This window comes from Microcebus murinus, chromosome 7 (assembly GCF_040939455.1).
Source record: "Microcebus murinus isolate Inina chromosome 7, M.murinus_Inina_mat1.0, whole genome shotgun sequence".
In the NCBI taxonomy this organism is placed as follows: domain Eukaryota; kingdom Metazoa; phylum Chordata; class Mammalia; order Primates; family Cheirogaleidae; genus Microcebus; species Microcebus murinus.
In genome coordinates, this window is record NC_134110.1 from 61,050,346 (window position 1) to 61,063,672 (window position 13,327).

Consider the following 13,327-nt stretch of genomic DNA (forward strand, 5'->3'; position numbering starts at 1 on the left):
TCTTTGAAAAAATAGATTCAAGAAGTACAGAAGGCAGTTGTTTTATGGGGCTCACTGAACTGAAAACTCAAAACAATGATTTGTGGTGCACATGGGAAGAGAAGTCCATTTTAACTGATAGCATTTTAACAGTAATGGTATCAGGATCTTAAACAGATATTACCTATGCTCATGCTCCTGTTTTAAGAAGTAAACATGCAATGCCTTCCCCAATCGCCCTAAAAACATTTTTTTTAAAAAGCATGTTTTCTCAAACTAATCAAAACTTCAGATTTTCAACTCAAACTTGAAATCACAACACATAACACAGAAGAAGGAATGCAACACACTTTTCTCCTCAAACCAAATTTTTAGATCCAAGTCCTAAACTTGCTAACTCACATCCCCTAAATAATCCCTAAGGCTTGTCCTAGCTCTAGGATTTTAGGCTGCAAGTTAAAATCAAAACCAATTCTTCCAGGAGGCCAAACAGCCACATGCCCTCCCACCCGAGGCCCCATGCCCAGCCACTCACCCTCTACTGAGAAAACACCGGGAGCTCAACAGTTAGTCAAGCAGTTTCTTTCTGCTCTCTCTCGTCCTTTCTTTCTCCATCCCTCTCCCCTGCACTTCAACCTTTCCCTCTCCTAAAACCCAGATCTAAATTCTTGGGCCTTAAAAAAGAAGAGACTCTGGCTCCCAGGGTTTAGTTATATTTGTATATTCAGAGTTCAGAAGAAAGGCAAATGCCAAAATAAAGAGAAGCGACAGCAAATCTGGCTTTCCTTTTCTGCTCCGGAGGGTTTCTGCATTCGCACTTGTAAAGGAAGCATTTCCTTGGGAGCGAAAGTGAAGTGCTCCCCACAAAGTTCATTGCCATGCTCATTACAAAGTAAAATAAGGCACTTCATCCGCCACAGGCAGCGATTGCTGCCCCTGAATGTCCATTCAAATGCACGAACAATCTCCCCAGCCCTGACTTATTTTCAAAATATACAGTGAGACGGTGGGGGAGCCCTCTAATTAAACCATTGATTTCACCAGAAATGTACCCGCTTTTCTAATACTTTCCATAGAATCTTAAAATGTGTTCTTTGGTTGGTGTTACACGTGGTAATTCAAAATGTGCTAGTTTTATAATTATATAATGTATAACTACTTGCCAAAACCCAAACACTTCTCTCTTCCCAATATAATTGAGGGTGGGGGGGATAGAGCTCCTCAAAGAGATACTTTCTTACTTCTATCCCACTTAAGCCATTACAATCCAGTATTTTTTACCATTAAAACTTGCAGCATAAAATATACTTTTCTGATAGTGGAAAATTAAATAAATAAAACTAATCGAGGAGCCTGGATTTATCTAAAGGATTGAAATATGCAAGAAAGTGGACGGTGATGTGAATCTGAATTTTGGAGGCCTGAATTTTAAGACCACTGAAGCTATCTGAGTGACTCTCAGATGCATGTGATTGTTACTAAGCAACACACTAGTCCTCCTGAGCCGAAGCAAAAATTCCTATTCAGCCTGTTGTTGCTTGCTAAGAAATTTTTCCTGGACAGGACTGCCAAACCAATCGCTAACCTGTTTCAGGTTAGGCCTAGTTTTAATAATTGAGCAAGAGTCATTGACAACCTCTTGAAAAGGAAGAGAGTATCAGCACCCCAATGTGAATGCCAGCAATCCTGAGTGAGTCCAATTAATTTAGGGTAAGGATTTTCTTATATATAAAAATTTTTCCAATGTTAAACTAAGCTGGCTTAAATTTGATAAAAGTGACATCATCTGCTGTCATCATGTTACCTCTTGGCTCAGGTAACAAGGATGGGCTGCTGATGCCGAAAGTACTGAAAGAATGTAGCAAAATGCACTAACTAAAGCAACACCTAAAATCAGATTCACATTTATCTCTATGCATAGAGGCTGTGTGTCAATTTGCAGCAAGTAATATGGGAAGAAAAAATCAGGAAAGTGACATCAGAGAGACAATCCATGAACAAAGGAAGGGAGGGAGGAAGGAAAAAATGTTGGTTCAGATTAGGGAGGAAGTAAAGTGAGGGGAAAAATACTATTTAACAAAACTGTTCATTTTTTAACAAGAAATGTATGCCTCATTAGACCAAAGTCATAAAGAAGAACTGAAGCAGTTGCCTGAATTATCTAAGACTTTTTAAAAAGCAAATTTAACAACCTAATATTTTAAAAAATCTTATTTAAATTATCTATACATTTCAAACAGACACTTCTTAGGGTGATTGGGTGCTTACATGTTTCTACGTATGTTTGACTCATCTGGCTACTTTTCTAAATTTTCCTTTAGTTTGCAGACTCTACTAGAAATTGCTAGATATAGCTCTTCATTGATTGTTCTAGCACTTACCTCTACTCTTCCATAAGTCAGGTGTCTCTGGGCCCTGAGTGGCCTGGACTCCATAGGCAGTTTAAAACAGAACCTCACTACAGGCCAACAGAAGGTCTAGTGCCATCTTATTAGGGTAATACTTAAAGCTGTCATGAGCCCTAGAATTGAAACTGCAACCATCACCCCATCAAATCCTTTTACCAGGGACCAATTTCAAATTAGAACTCCTTATCTTTGACTTTGTACTACAAAATAGAAACTAAATTCAATGAAATGACAGTCCCCAGAAAAGTGAACACCAGCTCCCAGGTGAGTGAGATTCAGCCAGAAACCCTAGCCTGACCCCTGGCAAGCCTGGCAGAGGTCCATATGGGTGACATCACTTCAAATGAGGTCTTTAGCCTCTGTGAAAACATATGACCTGTCAAAAGGACGCCTTCTTCCAGAAGGTGCAGTTCAGCAAAACAATGAAAACAACATTGAGAGAAGGCCTAAGAATTCTTACATCAAAGTTAAAATTATCTCAGAAGTTATTCATCCAGAGGTAGCACAAGGTAAAATAAAAGCACACAGGTTTCATTTCATTTATATACTGAATATGCACCTGAAAAGTTGCATATAAATTGCATTTATTATGTAACGTTAAGTATTCATTTAAAGTAGTGTTTCCCCATTTACCTCAATCATAAAGTGTACTTGGGACATTGTTCAAATGCAGATTCTCTGGGCCCTCTTCTAGAGAATCTGATTCAACACCTCTGGGTTGGGGCCCAGGGATTTGTAATTTAACCAAGTGCCTCGGGGTATTTTATAGATATTTTAAACTCAGATGAGTTTGGGAAGCAATGATTTAAAGGATTCCTACGGAGATTGCTATCATTAAGCATACATATCACCTTCAGCTTTGTTTTTATTAACCTACATTTTTGTGGTGCTGTCTAGCATTTTCTTCTTTTTCAGGTAGGTTACCTTTGCCTGTATGCCAGTTTACTCCACTGAAGATGAGAAACTAACCAAAGCACACTCTTTGCAGCGTTTCTCATTCAGACACAGCTGACAAGTCCATGTTTTCTGATGGATACAACGTGCAGTAGTTGAACAAGAGCAAAAGGAAGGCAGGAAAGGCAAGTTTTCTCATGCATGAGGCTAATGTTAAGGAGCGGAGATAGTCGTTGAAGGTGGTAGGTTGAACTAAAAGTTTTAGGAAGGTGGGTGTGTCACAGCAAACACTATTTGTACTTTGCTCCTCTTCTTTGGCTCTAATTCCCAGGGGCCCTGTAGTATGTGTACATTTATTCATCTCTGAATTAAGGAGTGTGCAAGACTTAATCCATTGTAGGGAGTAGAACACTGGACCCTAAGCATTAAACTGGAGATACTCAGGTATCACCCCACAGGACTGATGGTGTTCATTGGTTTCTTTATTTACTCGCTGGGTATTACTACCTCTTGATTACCAGGACCATTTACAAGCATAATTTCGTCTGGTTTAGAGTATGCCAATGCCTTAATTAATAAGTAGAGAACTGATTGTGTTCATTTACTAGATAGCACCATTATCTCTACTGTTGATTCACCCACACTGGGTTCCCTTCTGGTCCAAGAGCATGCTAAGCACACTGTCACCTCAGGGCCTTTGCACTTGCTCTTCCATCAGCCTGTAACACTCTTGCCCCAGGTCTCCCCACTTCCTTCAGGTCTCTACTCAAAGATCATCTCATTAGAGAAGCCGTACCGGACCACTATATATAAAAGCTCCCCATTACTCTCAATTCCTTTAGTCTGGCTTGCCTTCCTTCATAGCACTCATCATCATCTACTTTATTAATCTATTTACTACTTGATTTGCTGTCTGTTTCCCCTCACACACACCACTAGAATGCAAGCACCATGAGAGCAGGGACTAAATTCTACCCACTAGTGAATCTCAATGCTAGCATTGATGCCCAGTATACAGTGGCATCTAAGACATGTTTACTGGGGAAAAAAAATGGGTATTTGTATTAGTTTGAGAAAGATGTGACAAATTCTTCGCATTTGTTGTCTTAAAAGCTATTTTATACACCCAAATGGAAACCAACATATGCATTTATAACATAAAGAATAGAGAATTTAATTAATATGTATAGCCATCCCATCACTTGAAAGATTTACCCTCATGAGATACCTATAACTTTGGGCATTTTCTGGGTAACAGCAGGACTCCTTAAGATAAAACATAAAATGACTAACAGTAATTACCCTAGGCAAAAATGGGTGGGTAGGGAGAAACGGGTATTTATCATGACCTGTACTGTGTTTTTTAAAAAAACTTTTTCGTAACTATTGTATTTTTTGTAAGTTTTAGGCACTTGCCAGATTTTGCATTGGTTTAAGTTATGTCGATTCATGTCCACCAGAGCGTAAACCCCTTGAGATCACGGCCCAGTTTATACATCTTCGTATGCTCCTATAATACCTAACTCAATGTATTGCAAATAGAAGGTGATCTGAAAATATATTTACCAAATGAAAAATATATGAGTACCAAATCAAATATTACATATATATTAGTATATATTCTCTGAGTATATCTTATACATTCTGGCAGTACAGTAAGAGTTTTTAAATCTATCATTGCCTTGCTTATACACATGCTGTTTGAATCATTGCCTTGCTTATACACATGCTGTTTAACAAAGATCATAAGTCTTCATAAAATTTAAGATGGGGGAGTGGAGAACTTTTAAATATGTACAAAGACAAAATGTGCTAAAAATATTTTGTTGTAATTAGCAATAGCATTGCAGAACATAAAAAGCAGAATGTTTCAACCTGAAAAGTCTACACCATAAAAAAGATGATGCTACTTCAGTCCAGACTTGCTAACTGGAAATATCTTCCTATGCTATCCAAAAGATTACCTAAATCTCAATGGGATTATGGAAGACTATTCAGTGTATTCTTTTAGTGTATTTCCAGAAAATACAACCAAGCCTTCTAGGGCGGATTCACCATGAATATGATGAAGCTCCAGCTGCAGGGAGGGCCTCTCCCTTGCTCAGGTAAGGAAGCCTCAGCACTGTGCTCAGGTTATCTCTTTTCCAGGAGTCTCCACCCATCTGACACATACATAAACTTCAGGCCCACCCCCTGCCAGGCCTTCATTAGAATACTGCCATTAAGAAAACTAGGCTAGCATTTGCAAAAATGGTCTGAAAGTCATGTATTGACTTAAAGCATTTCTCAACAGTCCAAGTAGAGAGAGGCAAACAGGGTCAATGATATGTATCTTTGCAGTATGGGTCCTATTGCTTTTCCCAGGATACAAGATTTAGTCTTGGAAACCATGACTAGATGAAAGCAACTTTCATAATAGTAAGCCTACTATTATACATACATAATCCCAATAGTTATTACCCATAAAAACTAGGTAATGCTTCATAGTCAAACCAGATTGCTAGTGCTCGGTATTTATCTTCAATAGTAAATACATTGTCCTTATTGCTGCTAAATATAAGTGGTTAAAATAAAAGCAGATTCATCCTGAATTCGAGTCATGTACCACAACAGTAAGCAGTTAAACTGAAAGTTAATTGCGTGTGGTTAATTAAACTAGATATGCAACCATTTTTGACACGAAGGTCAAAACAAACCAAAAAAACCTGCTGTAATCTCAGCATTGGCTATCGAAGTTTTCAAACCCAAGTAGTGATTCCTTAAGGACCACAGAGAGATTTGCGGGGTGGAGGGACGGCGGGTATTTTTATACACTCATACACTGTCCTATAGTCCTACCTCTACCTCTAACCACCTCCTGTATTTTTAACTTTAGTTTGTCCCCTCTGGTATGTGGTGCTCGGTTAATTCTTCATTGGTGGCTAAAGTGGTACAAATATCTGGTAGTTTTTTGTTTTAAGTATGCCAGCATGTGTTCTTATATTCGCTCCGGTTGGAAAGCTACCAGAGGCTTTCCTTTAAGGGTGGTCCTTCCCCTCCAGCCCTGAACAGATCCGCAGGGCCTTCCCACTCAGCTTGGGACTGGTCCCGGCCATTGCTCCACCATCCGGGCGTCTGGTCCTTGCCCCGGCAGAGACACCTTCAGGAAGGTCTCTTTGGGATGGCCACAGCACCAGGGTAAAGTTACCAGGGAAAGCGAAAAGGTGGCCCCTACGCACTTCCTACAAGACGCAGCCAGTTCCCAGCCCGGGACGCGCCCGAGAGGCGAGGGAAGGGAGTGTCGCCACCGAATCCCAGGAAAGGCCGCGGGACCCACCTCCGGCTCCCTCCCGCTCTCGCCCCCGCCCTCGGCCCCACCTCCCCCGGCTCGCACAAAGCCGTCCTGAAGGCGGGGGCCAGGCCCGCAGGGAGGCCGCGACAGGCGACGCGACCCGGCCGGCGACCTGCGACTCTGGCCGCGCAGGCTGCCGCTCCCCGGCGCGTCCCGAGTTCCCGCTCCCAACCTCCCCCCACCCCCGCCTTCACTTCGAGAGCCCCTGGAGAAGACTCGGTGCGACCCACACAGCCCCGCCTGCCACGTCCGGGGTGGCGGCCCCCAGCGTGGAGCCCTGGGCCCGCGGGGCCCCGGAGGGGCGTGCGCACGCCGTCGGGGCGCGCGCGCATTGCTCAGTCGCGGGCACCCCTTTGCGCCCCGTCCCGGCGCTCACTCGGGGCCTCAAATCACTTCCCCCCATTTTCGAAAGGCCCTTTCCCTGGGCACCTGCCCGAGGTGGCCAAACAATGCGGGGCGGGCCTGGGGGCAGGGAGGCTGGTGGGGGCAGTGGGGAGTCGGCGCCCGCGGCCCCCGCGACCTCGGCCCCCAACGCCTCCCGTCGGGGGCGCACGCGCGGGCGCCCCACACGCGCGCCCTCCGGCCCGGTGCGGGAAGATGGCCGTTTCTGCCTCGGTATAAAAGCTCTTTGTTGCGCTCACACAAAAGCGGCCAAGACCCGCTTTTCCAGCAGGCCCCACGGGCAAATCGAGGGAGCTCGGCTGGACTTCCAAGGGGCCCTACAAGCCTGAGGCGCTGGGCGCAGCTGAAGGACGGGAAACAACAGGCCTCCCGCGCCCATCTACCAAAGCCTGTCAGTATCCAAGTGTTCGTCCGGGGAGCGGGGCTGAGGCCATTCGCTAGGGAGGAAGGAAAGAGGAAAGCCTACTTTTACTATCAAGGCCCAAAGGGGACATTAAACATTCACAGTCTTGTAGGGTTTCTCCCATTAATCAGGGTAGAAACACAATCCGGAAAAGTCTGGATCCACCAAAAAGAAAAAGAAAAAAAGAAAGAAAAAAATACCAACAATAGCAACTTAAAAAAACAAAAACAAAAACATAACAAACCAGTTGCCATCAGCCCAAAGTGGTAGTAGCAGCAGCCGGCGCGTGTGATCCACTTACTTGTCCGACTCTTGTGACATGTTTGATCCAATGAACTCGCTCCCCTTTTCCTGGAGCCTCAGCCTCTGGTGAAACTGGACTTTCAAGTCTGTGCAGGTGAAGGTGTGTGAGAGCGCCCGAGATGGCAGAACAAGAGCTACAGGTAATTCTGCTTTTCCGTCCCCCCTCACCACTCTCGCTCGCTCGCCCGCTCGCGCCCTCACCTAGCCGGAAAGGTGGGATAAGGGAGGGCCCCTCACATGGGGCCCGAGCTCGGAGGCGGCCGGGCGGCGCGGAGTCCTCCTGGATCGTGGCAATGGGCAGACACAGAGCAGAAAGTGGCGGACTTGGGCGGCCACAGGTAACTTTCTCGCCAGGAGCTGAATTCTTTCACTAAAGGGTACAAGCCCGAGGGACGAGCTGCGCGGTGATTGGCTGCGGAGCTCCCTCAGGTGAGCTGCCATTGGCAGAGGCGCGCTCAGGTAAGGCCCTTCTCCAAGTGCAGGTAACTCACTCCGAAGTTTACCTGAGTGGAGCGGCGGCATGCGTGCAGCTCTGCGGCAGCCTGTGGGAGCTGAGGGTCAGTTCTGCGAGTAGACTTCAAGCTACGTTTTCCTCCTTCGCTGAGGCCGGGGTGGGGTGGGGGGACTGAGGAAGCGAAGGAAGGGGGGAGGGACGGTGGTGGCGCGGGGGCGGCGAATGCAACACCTGCAAACACTAGGGATTGTGGGTCGAGCGGAAGGACGAAGGAGAGCTGAACTCAGGTATCCCAAGCCAACCGGAATGACATGCGCAGCACACCAGAAGGCATTTCGTACCCTCATTAAGAGGACTAAAGTTTGACAGTGGCGCAAGGGTACCGCACTAAAGTTACTTTGTGCTGAGAGGGGAAAGGAAACACAGAGATCGTCTGGTCTGCTGCGTCGTAGAATTTCTAACGTTCTTAGCCACAACAAACACTTCTCCTGCCCTGGTGTGTGAAAGATAACCAGGCAGATTACAGATTTTCAAATAGGTGAGCATCCCCTCATGAGCTGGGCAGGTGGGGAGTGGTTTTGATGGACTGAAGAAATTGGGTTGACGCTAAGATGGCCCAGGCGCACCTCCTGGATTCTCAACTCTGCAGCCTGGGATTCCAGAGCTGAAACAACCACTGATTTCGTTCCATAAACCTGTTGTCATTTGACGTTTCCAGGCAGGCATCAACATTTACATTGTAATTCGATAGAAGCAACTACTACAAAGGTGCTTTATCCTACCAGCTTAATACGGTTGCCACAGAAACACTGCAGGATGAAACTGACTTTTTTGTGGTTCTGTTTCTTCTGGGCAGGAACAACGCAAATTAGCAAAGGTGTAATTTATAACCGCTGCTACCAAAGAGTAGGGTGTTTGTGGAAGTTCTGGCAGGGGTGTAACCCATACATATGGATTGTGGAAATAAAAGAGGACATGGAAAATCTCACCATATTTTAAGTTAATATTAAAGCTGCAAGGATTGATACATTTTCTATTATTTTAATCTTTATGGGTCACATATTTCTTGAAAATTGCATGATGAGATGAGGTTTGGTTGTTCCATGCTTTCACTCTCAGCAGATGAATTTCAAAATGTTATTCTTTTTTAAGACAATAAAAGCACACATGTACTTTTTTAAAGATAATTTAATATTTTAAGATATGGCAGATACTCCTTTAATATACTATTTTAAGATAATGCAGTATCTACCTTCTCCATCTCCTTTCTAGAGGCAGCCACATTCCACTTTTAGCTGCCTCTTCTGTCCTTTACTTCCCTATTTCTAAATAATTTATACTGTTCTGCCTTGATTAATCAATTTAGATGTTGTGCACTAATCACTTGTTGCATCAGATTAGGATTTAGCTCTTTCACTCTATCCAGCTTGCCCTTCCAGCCATTCTTCCAACACAGCTCTTTCACAGTTTAGGTAGTGACTGTGCAAATATCAGTGACAACAGAGCCAACTAGTGTACTCTTATTGTTTTCTTTCTTATAAGACTTTTTATCTATTTGCATAGTTTATCATGCACCTATTCTGATATTGTTCTACAACTGATCTATCAAATGACTATCAAATGTATTTTCCAAATGATCAATCAATTCCATTTTTTCCCCTGGAAACATTCCTCCAAAATCCCATTGTCCTCCCGTTCCCATGGAGATGAGTTGTTCCATGGACCTCCTACCTGGTTGTCATCCTGGGACGCTCATTCATTTGTAGGGTGAGAACCCCATTTCTGTGTCTTATGCCTTCTTGCTTCATTTCCCGTGGCACTTGTTTTACTTGTTTTAGTAACAGCCCAGAAATAGGTACAGAAGGTGAAAGTTTGAGTTCTTGTATACTCACCATGTCTTTATTAAACTTTTGCTTTTTATGAGTTTAACCAAGAATTCTAAGTTGAAATTTTTCATTCATAAATTTATGGAAATTGCTCTTTTATCTTCTAGCTTCCAGTATGACTACTAAGAATTTAAATGTCATCCTGATTTCCATTCTTTTGCTGCCTGGAATTTTTCTTTCTGGAAACTTGTCAAATAATCTCTTTGTCTCTAGTATTCTGAAATATCGTAATTACGTGCCTTAATTCAGGTGTTCTTTTATTTATTATGCTGGGCACTCAATGGACATTTTCAGTCTGGGAGCTTATGTCCAGTTGAGGACATTTTCTTGAAATATTTCTTCAATAATTTCCTCCCCTTTAGGGGAGAGCCATTCTAGCAGAGTAGTTAAAAACATAAAAGCTCTGGAACCAGATAGCCTGAGTTCAAACCCTGGTGCTTCTACACGACCTTGGGCAAGTCCCTTAATCTCACAGTGCTTCAGTCTCCTCATCTATAAAATGGGGATAATAATAGTGATTACCTCACTAATATACATGAGACACTTAGAATAGTGCCAGACACATAGGAAATCCTCAATTATTGTTCATTCTTATTGTTTCTTTTTGAAATTCCTGGATTAATCTTAGAATGTTCTTTACTGTTGGACATCTCTTCATCTTTTGTTCTGTTTTGGAGGATATTTCCTTGGTTTACTTTTTACTGAAGTTATCTATTTTAAGAGCTCTTTTCAAGTTTCCTGTTATCTTTTAAATAGAATTCTGTGATTATGTCATGGTTGCAATAATTTTTTCTATTTTTTTGGAGTATTTACTTACTGTGAGATTTTCTTGGCTTTCTGACTTGTCTTGGCTTCCTCTGGCGTCCTTTCTCCCCCTGTCATGTTAAAGGCTTTCATCAACTGTCTGCAAATCTTTTACTCTCCTTTCCTAAGTAGGGATGAAGTCATAAAAACCTCACCAGAAACCCTGTATAGGGGTGGAGAAAGTATGCTTGCTCACTGGTGATCAGATGAAAGATCACCTTTTTCATGGGAAGATATCCCAAATGTCAGAAACTAGATATCTTTTCTTTGGGGCTCTTCAGTTTCTCATGAGAAATATCCTACAATTTTTTGCCTGAGGGGGCATTCACTTGGCTGCCAATGTTCTGGAAACAGTTCAGGGGAGGGAGCCTGGGCAAGTCACTGGTTAGTGTGCACCTTCCACGCTCTTTTCTTTCCTGCAGGTGCCTTGCTCCTGCCCTTTGTGCCTGGTGCACAAATATCTCTCCTCTTTCTCCTGCTGGCTGCAAGGAGTGGAACAGAGGACCTGAGGGTCCAACGACTCCAAATGCCAACGTTGACCTGGCCCCTGCCTTTCACTGCCTTATTCTGGGGTCCTGGGACCTCTCCCTTATTCTGGGATCCTGGGACCCCTCATCAGCACTGTTTTCTGGCGATCTCTGGCATCTCCAAGGCCCAGGCCACTTCGGAGTTTTGTGGGCCAAGTGGGTTCTTTCTGTACTGACCTGTATGACCACATTAGAGTGTAGCTGTCAAACCAGTTTTCATTCCTCTTTCCACCCCGACTTTCGGAAATGTGTTGAAATATATCTTTTGCTGATGACTCTTCCTCCATCCTCTTTGCCACTATGGACTTGTCCTTTTATGTTCCTTCACTGTTCTTTTTAGGAAAGAATGAAGATAAAGATGTGTGGGTCAATTTACCATCTTTAATCTGAAGTCCATTTCCCCTAATTATCCAAAAGCTTTTACCAAACTGTCCCAAATTTGTTTGTGCAAACAAAAGCAGTGTTTATAGCCAAACCATTCCTTTTGTTGCTTTATGAAAGCCTCCTTTCTTCCTCTCTAACAGCTAATAACTCAGCTTTGGTTAGATAACTTGGTGTTACCCTGATTGCCTAACTATGGCTAGATAGATGGCTAGATTAGTAAAGGGGAAGGTTCAAATGGACCATTTTAAGTCGTCAACCATAAAATTACTTTCATTACTCAAATGTTTTGACTTTTTTGGCGGAAGAATTGTAAATAAATATGAAAGTTTCTGCCACAGTGATCATGGGACTATACTGTTCTCCCTCCAAACATCTTTATCCATAAGCACTTCAGCACAGCAGTGGTTCCCAGACTGTGTCTCTAGATGACCAATCAGCGTCAGATCACCTGGGAACTTGTTAGGAATGCAGATTCACCAACCAACCCCAGACTTACTGGATCAAGAACTCGAAAGGGTGGGCAGCAACCTCTTTTTCTGACAAGCCAGGTGGTTCTGATGCATATTAAGGTTTGAGAAACACAGTAGTGACAGGATGAAGAAGCACGTCTGTAGCCATTGAAGGCCATCATCCTAAATTATGCTAGACATTGAGTTTCCCAGCAAATAACCACAAAGTAATGGATGTGGTTAGTCAAGCCAGTGACAAGATGACGCTGCTTTTAGACTAAATTATTTCACTTAAGAGATGAAAGTTTTAATTAAAATAAGGGGAAAAATAAGTTAAAATAAGTAGTATTATTTCAACTATGATTTAAGTGATAGTCTTTACTATCTATTAATATGGCTAATCCCATTTTCTTAAAGTAAGAAGTGTTTAGTATTTGAAGCTATATTGTCATTTTATTATGCTGAATCTTTTATAGGGAGACTTGAGGGAAAGGATGCCATTCCAGGGCATCTGGGCGGAAGAATCCAGTTTTAAAGGGCTGCATGTCTAGTGGAACAAATCTGCTTGCTGAGTACTCTTCTGCTACACATTATCACGCACAGAGCCACTACAGCAGATCTGCCATACACTCTACTGTGAAGCCGTGACAAGCAGTATCTCCTAGGTTGTTTTGCACTATAAAAACATTAACTTGGTGAATTGGCTATTATCTCCAAGAAGGAACCCTGAGAAGAACAAAATGTACCTTGATGCTTGAATTTGAAATCAATGTAGAGATTTATAAGGTAACCAACTGAGCATTAAATGGCAGTTCCCTTGCAGTTTGGGGCCACTCACTCAGCCGGTTGGTTTGAACATTTCCTTCAGGGTAGCGAATGTTTCTGTTGCTGGAGCTGGCCACTGGTAACCCTTCAACAGAAAACACGGTCCTGTTAAAACCGCATTGAACACATCTTTATCTCTACTCCTTCCTGAATCCTCACTGATAGATGAACAAGAGAGGAGGTGAGAGGATTAAAGATGACAACAGGCCAGGCAGGGTGACTCACACCTGTAATCTCAGCACTTTGGGAGGCAGAGGCCAGAGGCTCACTTGAGGCTA

At 43.3% G+C, this 13,327-nt stretch overlaps 1 protein-coding gene across 3 annotated transcripts in view; it reads right to left on the reverse strand.

Annotated features, from left to right (window-relative positions):
• The window catches only part of GRHL2 (grainyhead like transcription factor 2), a 159,645-nt gene extending 151,318 nt beyond the window's left edge, over positions 1–8,327 (reverse strand). For 2 of the 3 annotated variants that reach the window (XM_012762052.3, XM_076005115.1), the window contains exon 1: positions 7,719–7,893. In XM_012762052.3, coding sequence (XP_012617506.2) covers positions 7,719–7,738 — 20 coding nt within the window. In that variant the 5' untranslated portion in view covers positions 7,739–7,893. Of the gene's footprint in view, positions 1–7,718; positions 7,894–8,223 lie in introns of those variants that run through there. The other variant, XM_076005116.1, reaches the window with a different exon arrangement.
• Positions 8,328–13,327: the final 5,000 nt, after the last annotated feature.